We start from the raw sequence: 8,503 nt of genomic DNA, 5'->3' as shown, positions 1-8,503 counted from the left end.
TTCACAGCGCTACGAAATCGTCTCTTCACCACAACATTAGCGCTCTTGACCACGATCTGGGCCAAAGCCGCGATTGCTCCCACAAAATGAGGTGGGCTCTAAAGAGCAAAGCTCCTGATACGGTTTCGGAACACAAGCTCGAGCACTGTGAAGACGCTTCACCATCATCTAAGAATTGGAAGTCAGTCTTCGGCTTCCCGCCACGCTTTGAAGACACGCATATTGCTATACGAGGGCGCAACGAGAGATCGTGGATTCCAAGAGAGGGCGAAAGTGTCCGAAAATTTGTCAATCGTTGCAACCAACAGATCGATACTCTCTTCGACGGCAACTACTTGACCAAAGATGGAGCCAATGCGCTGACGAATAGCATCACAACTTACTACGATAACGCTGAGAAAGGCCGTGACAACAAGGAGCTCCTAGAAGAGATTAAGGGCATTGTTAAACACTATGTCAGAGAATATCCTGACATCACGCAGTGAGTGTCTTCCGTAGACATGGCATCTGAAGCTGAGTATCGAAGCTGACAAACGCACGACTTCATCACCGTCGCTGTTTAAATCTAAAAGCTCACGTCGCATACACGAATATAGGCTTGACGAGGATTCCACCAGATCAAGAAGAGAGATTATGAGGAGCGGTGGAATTATTCGCTACGATGCCAACGGGAAGCGGGTTACAGAAACTTTTCACAATCTTTCAGACGCTTTGAAGGTGATTACGATGCAATTGGAAGAAGGCAAGCCCGGTACAAATATCTTCGTCCAGCCTTCTGAACCTACCGAAACGAATGTCATGGACGCAAAGCGTGAACTCTCTGATGCTCTGGAAGGACGACCTTGCTTGGTTTTCGAAGATGGGTATTTTCATGAAAAGTTCGTCACCGTGACACGTAACGACTACAACGACTACGAGAAAAAGCCTCTGGGATTGCTGGACGCCAAAGGGTGAACTAGTTTTGCTGAATCTTTTGTCGATGAATACTTCTCATCCAATTGTGTTCTCGGTAATGCTGTCTTTGACCGTACCAATTGTCACTGTTGAGATCGCGGTGTGACTTTGACGTCTTTGTCTTCAAGCCATTTCTGGCTCTCTTCCTCGCGCCACTTCTTCAACACCACGCTCGAGCGGCGCCTAAAAGGTGTGCACCAGGGATGTGGTGTTAAGCAGAAGAGTAAATCTGGCCGCAACGAGAAAGACGGTACTGAGTGAGCAAGTACTTGTGGAAACAAGGGCGGGGTAGCTACGGAAGCTTCACGCGAAAATCAAACCACCAGTGATGGCTTGCCTTCAATGAGGCTGTGCCTGGCGGCCACCTCATGCTTTCGCAGTCATCACAGTGACCGTCGCTCCTACTCGGCCGAGATACGCACAAAGTCGACGCGCTTGATCTTCCTGGTGTACGCTGTCGTGCAAATCGCCGAGAGGTAAACAGTACCTCCACCGCGGTTTCCCTCTGCGTCTGACCCTGGGCTTCTGTATTCCGACAGACTTGGACGTCGCTTTTCCAGCACAGGTTGCAACAGCGCGGGAGGAATGATCATTCTCTTCCCTCTCTGTAATCATTCTGAACTGAGCCACCGTAAATCAATCTGCTCTAAATTTGTCCAAAGTAATATCACGTCTCTCGCTAACCACTGGTGAAGAGATGGGAGAGGGTGCCGTCTGATTGTCAAGAATCTACAGTAATTTCGGACTCCTCCAGCGCCAAGAAAGTTGCCCGCGCTGCCGCAGTCCCCAGAACGAGGCCGCTGTGATATCGTGTAATGCTTACGATGCTTTAATTTGACCTCCGCTCGCGGAGATCTGATTGCGCCGTTCCTTGAAAAGGAAGATTGGTGTAGGACCCCCCAAAACAGCAACGATGAATCAGCAACGATGTGTTCGCAGTAGTCATCACTGTTTCTTCCCACCACCACACGAACATGGATGGTCAGCTCGGAAAGTTTGCAGAGGTCGCGAGTCAGAAGCAAGAGGTATTGGATGCGCTCTCTGTGAGCACGTCGCGGACCCTTATTGTTCAGGTCAGGCCTCGGACCGGTCCTTCCTCCACTCCTCCGCGTACGAACGCCGCTCTTAAGAAACTGACTAAGTTCGAGTCTCTCTTGGCAGGCCTTCTTTGCAATGGCGGTGGGCAACATTTTGGTTTGTGGGGGACTCTTGTGCTCTTTCCGTGAACTTTGAAGACTGACACTGGACTGACGCACATGCTAGTGGGACTACTTCTACTACGCAAGCCGCGAGCGTCAGCGATGGTGGAGACTTCTGGTGAATTGGGCGATCTTATAGCTCTTGGACAGCAGGCGTTTGACACGAGGAGCACCAATGACCGACACAGGATGGCAATATCTCTGTCGACAAGATCTCTATTATCGTCATCCGCTACTCGCTTCTTGCTATCGTCATCTTTGGACTTCTTTTCTATGTCTTCCAAAGCCACGGCCGATGCTTGTCGCTTTTTCGTGCGTATTATAGCTTCTACGTCATCGTCTGGCTCGGTTGTAACGCCGTGAGTGGTGCGGTACAAATATGCTGTTCTATGCTGATTCAGTCACTCACACAAACTCACAAAAGATCTTCATCCAGAGGTTTGGCAAGCTCGAGATTGACTCCAAATTTGGCCAAAGAATCTTTATTGGAGCCGCACTTGTGGGTCTGACCTACTGCTGTGGGCTACGTAGCTGACGTCGTTTCGAAAATGTACAGTTCGGCCTTTTATTATGGGTGCGTTTTGCTCGATTTCTCGGTGGTCATTGCTGAGCCTGACCTTTCGAGCACAATTCAGGGTGTCACGATCCGGTCACTCGATTCTGCAGATCTCCCGCCGTGGCAATCGAGCGTCCAAGGTAGTCACTGCCTTTTGAAACACCTTCCTCAGGAGACGGCGTTGGGCTGGCTATCATCTTTGGTCATCAATGTTCTCCAGCTGTTTGGTACCCTGGGTGTCTACCGCAAGCATCAGCGCTGCCAGTACAGACTCAAGTACGAGCGTCGTCACGGAATGACAGGAAGCGATACATCAGACCGGAATGTCGAGACGGGGAGCGGGCGAGAGCAGATTTCGGTCTTGCGCAACCAGGCATCCATGATGCGGCTGGGTTCCTTGCGCGAGACTATGTTCGCCGCCAATTTCGTCTACATCAGCGCAGTGTTTATCGTTAATGCTGTGGCCCTCATTGCGACACTGGGAATCTCCGATCCGGCCCTGTCGCATTGCGTCCCTTGCCTGGCGTTCTCTTTGCATGGGACCTGCATTACGCGGCTGATTTTGGATCCAGACGAAAGCACGACATTGGTCTCCTTGAGGGGCAGAGATCAATTCAAGGCAGTCGAGCGACTTGTGGCGGAATCGGAACATCGAGATTCGGGCCTTGCAGACAGGAGAGCCAAGATTGGAAGCTCGCCGCTGCGCCGCTTCTCCAGAGATCTCCTTACCAATCAAGCAGAGAGAAGGATGCGTGACGCTTGTTCTAGTCTTCCTCACTTCGAGATCGTCAATCCGTCGCCTTTCAACGTTACACCTCTGACGCCTTGCCATGCTCCGGACACGGTGCATCCCGCCCGTGGGAGCTAAACGACTGGTGCTTAGGATTCCAGCTCCTTCTATCACCTTCATGTGCTGCGATACATTTGCTTCTTGATGAACCAGCACCTTTCCTCGTAGATCCCTTGTCGAGACGAATCTCTGATCGGGTGCAGTTTGCGCTCGAGCTGCAATATCACCAGCGCGAACGTTTCCACCTCAGTCTCTTGTGAATGTCATTGATTAAAGAGTCTGGCTGCGTTCGGCAAAGAAGATGTGAGGTAGAAGAGGAGCTCTATAATTATGGTACTCTATCTGGTAAGGAAATAAAACGCGAAAGGTGTTGCTTATTCTGCCTTCTTGCTTCTCTTCGTCCGGAGTTTCAGGAAGAGGTAGACAAGGCCGTAAGATGAAAAGCAGAAAAGGACGACGATGGCATTGTCGCGCCAGCCGTAGTAGTAGTGCTTGATGTTGACCGTCTTGAGATAGTCGCTCCCCATCGTGTACTGGCACACCTTGCAGCTTTCCACTGCGTCTGGATTGACCAAGTTGGCACCTGGGCTGTTCTGGAGGTACGAGGTGAGGTATGCAGCGCAGGTTTGCCCAGAAGGGGGGTTGAAGAGGGCAAATTCGCCTGGCTTGCAGTTGACGGGCTTATCCCAGAGCGCAAACGTCAGAAGAGCGCCGATGAGGTAGTTGAAGGGATTGATCCAGTAGATCCAATAGCGCCAAAACTCCTGAATCTGGCTGTAGGGCACCAAGACACCACAGAAGCAGACGAGCATGCCAATGACGAGCGGGTTGACGAGTGTCGCAAAGACGGCGTTGGGGGCGTAGGCGGCAATAAATTGTCCCATGCCAGTGCTGTAACAAGTTGTCAGTTTCAAGTCAGTCGATGAGTAAGACGTTATAGAAACTTACTAGAGGAATTCGTAGAAGATCATGCAGAAGAGCGTCGACCCGGCATACTTAGCTGCACCATCGAAGCCGACGGTAAAATACCAGCAGCAAAAGTAGACGATGGCGCACAAAACGAGGTACGGCAGTTCCGACACGATAAGACCAGTGACGAAGGGGGCCCAGTGGTACATCTTCGACTTCTTCTCGCGAGTCTCGAAGATGTCTCTCCGATCGATGAAGAGCGGCTGAAGCTGTGCAATGACGCCCGGAGCAACAAAGATGAAGTTGAAGATGGAGAAGAGCTTTAGCTGGAGTTCCGACACGCCGTCGCCAATCTTCCAAAAGGTGAAGCCGTTGAAAAGGGCGCAGATAATGTGGAGTGTGAACTTGCTGTTGATGTAGTCGGTGTCGCGGAACAAGGCCATGTTCATTCGCTTCGTCACGATGCGCGTCTGTTCCCACAACGATGTGGCAAATTCGCGTCCATCTTCCTTGTACCCAGGAGGCTTGTTGGCGGCCGTCTCGATCATCATATCAAGTTGCTTGACGACTTTTGCATGCTCTTCCGACGCGAGCCAAACCTCGTTCCAGTCCTTGTTTTGGGACATCGTTCCTGAAACAACGTCGATCATGTGCTCAGCTGGGTTGCAGTCTTCAGGGCAAGGCGCTCCCCGTTTGCCGAAGTATTCTTTGATCGTTTTTGCATCTTCTCCGATATCGCCAAAGTAGACAGTTTTACCGCCCTTGGCGAGCAGCAACAATGAGTCGAACTGAGCAAAGAGCTGGGCCGAAGGCTGGTGAATCGTGACGAGAACAGCCTGACCGACATCGGCGAGCTTGCGAAGAAAACGGACAGTGTTGTACGCCGCTTGTCCATCGAGTCCCGAAGTGGGCTCGTCGAGGAAGATGATAATGCTAGGTTTCGACACGAGTTCGACGCCAATTGTAACGCGCTTTCGCTGCTCGACAGTCAAACCGGCACCGATTTTGCCGATCAGGGTATGTTCGAGGTCGTGGAGCTCGAGGAGATCGATGATCGTGTCGACGTAAGCTAGCTTCTCCTCCCTGGGCACCTCTCTTGGCTGACGAAGCAGAGCAGAAAATTCGAGAGCCTCTCTGACGGTGGCGAAGGATTCGTGAACATCAAGTTGCTCGCAGTATCCGGCTGATCGCTGGAACGAAACAGAGAGAGGGCGACCGTCGACGAGGATTGAGCCGTGAATAGTGCCGTCGGTCTTTCGCTGAGCGAGAACATCGAGAAGCGTGGTCTTGCCGGCACCCGAAGTACCCATCAGTGCTGCCAACACGCCCGGCTTGACCCAGCCTTGGACGTTGTCGAGTAGCGTACGCTCGCCTGACTGCGTCTTGACTGTATAGGTGAGATTCTTCCAGGTGAAGATCGACGTGTTTCGGACCAGGTCTGCGCCGTTTCTCGTCTTGCTGTCCCCATTGACAGCGACATTGCGGCCGGAGGACTTCTCTTGGGTCGACGTTGGAACGCCCTCGATGTCGATAGGCTTGCGCTGGAGCGTCGAGCGTCCGTGGAACGAGAAGATTGCTGCCACCCTGGCCCTGCTGCCGCCAGCGACATGTGAAGAAGAAGGTTGCGGCAATGTAAAAGAGCCACCAAGCCCAGATGATGCCAAAGTTGCGCCAGACGCGTGAGTCGTTGTAAGACAGCGAGCCGAGGTACTGTTCGCCCGTCACGAAATCTGCACCTTGGACCGCACCGCTGATGCCGGCACAAGAGCGGTTGGGCCAGTCACCCGGTCCGTTGGGGATCACATTGGGTCCGACGCAGGAGATCGTCGCATGCCGGAATTTCGTACCCATGAGAGACTCGAATGCGTATGCCAATGGGTTGATCCAGTAGATCCAGACGAACCAAGGGTGCATGTCGGGTTTGTGGATCATGTAGCCGGCGTACATGACGGAGGCGTTGATCAAGCCGCCGCTGACCTTGCTAGCAGAGTCGAAGGTGGGAAATGCGGCGCCACAAGCCCTGAACATGGCAGTCATGCACATCGTGGTGGCAAAAAGGACGGCCCAGAAAGTGAAGAAAGCGTCGGCAGTGTTCTTGAGCCCTGCCATAAAGTAGAGGATGATCCCAAAGTGTGTGATTTGAAAGAGGAGGACGGGGATGTCGGCCACAATCTGGGCGATGCAAAAGGCGGCGGGATGATTGAGGCTGAAAGCGCGATGTTTCGCCATGACAGGCCTGCCAGTGAACGAGTCGGTGACCTCACTCATGGCCATAAGCGAGTTGTAGAGGACGCCAAAGAAGAGAGCGCCACCCTTGAGAAACAGACCAGACGAGTTATCGGGTGCGTTGTAAAAGAGAGAGCCACAGACGAGCGCTTGGACGAGGGCACAGACTTGCTTGATGATGAAGGTGGCTTTGTCGCCCCACATGATTTGGTACTGGCGTACGATGCAATTAAGCACCTGGGCCGTGAAAGAAGTAGTAAGGGTCGACTTCTTGGGCAGGAAGCGTGCTTTCTCGCCTGCAACGATGGCTTGAAACTCAGCCGTGTTTTCCTTGGCTTCCTTAGAAGAAGGATAGTCGTACTCCGCCTCCAGAGTGCTTCTGATGGGGCTGCCTTGATAGGCTTCCCGAATGTCTGTGTTGGTCCGAGGAAAGGTCGACTCGTAGCCCTCGAGAATCTTGCGTTCGGTCGGCACGCAGACACCAGTAAGAAAATCGCCCTTGTTGGCAGCTGGATCGCAGTAGAAGCCAAGCTCGTTCATGAACGGTACGGCCTCTTGTCTAGGTCCATAGTAGAGCTGCTTTCCCTCGTCGAGTATCAGCACTTTATCGAAGAGGTCGTAGATGCCGTTGCCGGCCTGGTACAGCGTCACAATCGTCGTGAGCCCCAGGACATCGGTCATCGCCCGCATCGCTTTGGTCCACTCGAGAGCTGTACTGGCATCTAGGCCTCTCGTGGAGTTGTCCCAGCAAAAGACGCTTCCTCTAGTGGCCATGCACTCGACGATGGAAACGCGCTTTCTCTCGCCACCTGAGACGCCGCGCACGAATTCGTTGCCGACCATGGTGTCCTTTGTGTGTGAGATACCCATCGACTTGAGGAGGAAATCGCGACAGACCCTGGCCGCCTCTTCAGGGCTGTTGGCGCCCTTGGGCAGATGGAGAGGCACCTTCATGCGGGTGGCGAAGTCCATTGTCTGGCCTACGGTCAACGTCGGGAAGAAGATCTCTTCTTCTGTGTTCATGATGATCTGGCCTTGGTAGCGCTTGGCTTCCTTCGAGCTCATGTTGCCGTACTTGACATCGCCGGAGACGTGGCCATAGCCTTCTCGATGGTTGGACAGCATGCGGAGCAAGCTCGTGCAACCAGCGCCCGGCCGACCGAGAACGAGAAGCATCTCGCCTGGCTTGACGCATCCATGGACATTATCGAGGATAACCTGCTGCTGTCCTGATTGACCTGGCCTGCTGAAGCGTGGCACAAACTGCGACAAAACCGTCTCTTGGTAGGTGACACCCATCTGTGATGCCTTGACGGTGAGGTTGTTGAAAGTGACGCCAAGCTTGCGCACCATAGTGGCGCTGTCCGCGTACTTTGCCTGCAGGTCGATCAAGTCGTCGGTCATGGACCACCTCTTGCCTTTTTCTGGACGTCGAAGTCAGCTCGCCGTCCGGAAGCGTCTCGCTCGATGCTGCGATCATCACTCACCAGCACTGCCATCTTTCGTACGAACACTGTCTGCTTCGTCCAGGGCAGCCTCGCTGACTTGAATCTGTATTTCATCGATCGTCTGATCATCGCCGCTGTGCCTCCGCTGGCGGGTATGATCGCTCCTCATCGACCTGGTCCTGGTGAGGGACTGAAGCAGCTGACCGCCCGAGTAGGCTGGGATCGACTGCGCGAGCGAAGAGGTGTCGCGATGGCCCGACATGGCTTCAGCTGACTGCCGTTAGACTTGTCGTCTCTATTGTGTCGAGAAGGCCTTATGAGTCTGGTTGCACTCGGTGGTGGCAGTGGGAGGGCAGAGAGATGAAGAGGAGACAATGATTCCGTCAGATGATGATAGCTGAATCCCAGCCTTTTTATGCCT

At 53.2% G+C, this 8,503-nt stretch overlaps 3 protein-coding genes across 3 annotated transcripts; 2 read left to right on the top strand and 1 right to left on the bottom strand.

Moving 5' to 3' along the window:
* Positions 1-86: 86 nt before the first annotated feature.
* On the top strand, positions 87-1,434 carry FA10DRAFT_261870 (hypothetical protein; the record flags this gene model as incomplete). The annotated part of the gene is made up of 4 exons (XM_025520087.1): positions 87-481; positions 597-950; positions 1,083-1,211; positions 1,335-1,434. 4 exons carry the CDS (start codon positions 87-89, stop codon positions 1,432-1,434), a joined length of 978 nt encoding a protein of 325 aa, XP_025375699.1.
* Positions 1,435-2,127: 693 nt separating this feature from the next.
* FA10DRAFT_288039 (hypothetical protein) lies at positions 2,128-3,577 on the top strand (the record flags this gene model as incomplete). The annotated part of the gene is made up of 6 exons (XM_025524175.1): positions 2,128-2,148; positions 2,218-2,271; positions 2,342-2,512; positions 2,578-2,652; positions 2,710-2,727; positions 2,789-3,577. 6 exons carry the CDS (start codon positions 2,128-2,130, stop codon positions 3,575-3,577), a joined length of 1,128 nt encoding a protein of 375 aa, XP_025375698.1.
* Positions 3,578-3,873: 296 nt separating this feature from the next.
* On the bottom strand, positions 3,874-8,418 carry FA10DRAFT_276028 (hypothetical protein; the record flags this gene model as incomplete). The annotated part of the gene is made up of 4 exons (XM_025523301.1): positions 8,122-8,418; positions 5,975-8,058; positions 4,448-5,943; positions 3,874-4,390 (listed from the first exon to the last, which is right to left on the bottom strand). The coding sequence occupies exons 1-4, from the start codon at positions 8,342-8,344 to the stop codon at positions 3,874-3,876; spliced, it is 4,320 nt and encodes a 1,439-aa protein (XP_025375697.1). The 5' UTR covers positions 8,345-8,418.
* Between the last annotated feature and the right edge of the window lie 85 nt (positions 8,419-8,503).

Source organism: Acaromyces ingoldii (genome assembly GCF_003144295.1).
Source record: "Acaromyces ingoldii strain MCA 4198 unplaced genomic scaffold FA10scaffold_5, whole genome shotgun sequence".
Classification (NCBI taxonomy): Eukaryota; Fungi; Basidiomycota; class Exobasidiomycetes; order Exobasidiales; family Cryptobasidiaceae; genus Acaromyces; species Acaromyces ingoldii.
The sequence above is the reverse complement of the archived record's forward strand: the minus strand, read 5'-3'. Positions and strand labels throughout refer to the sequence as shown.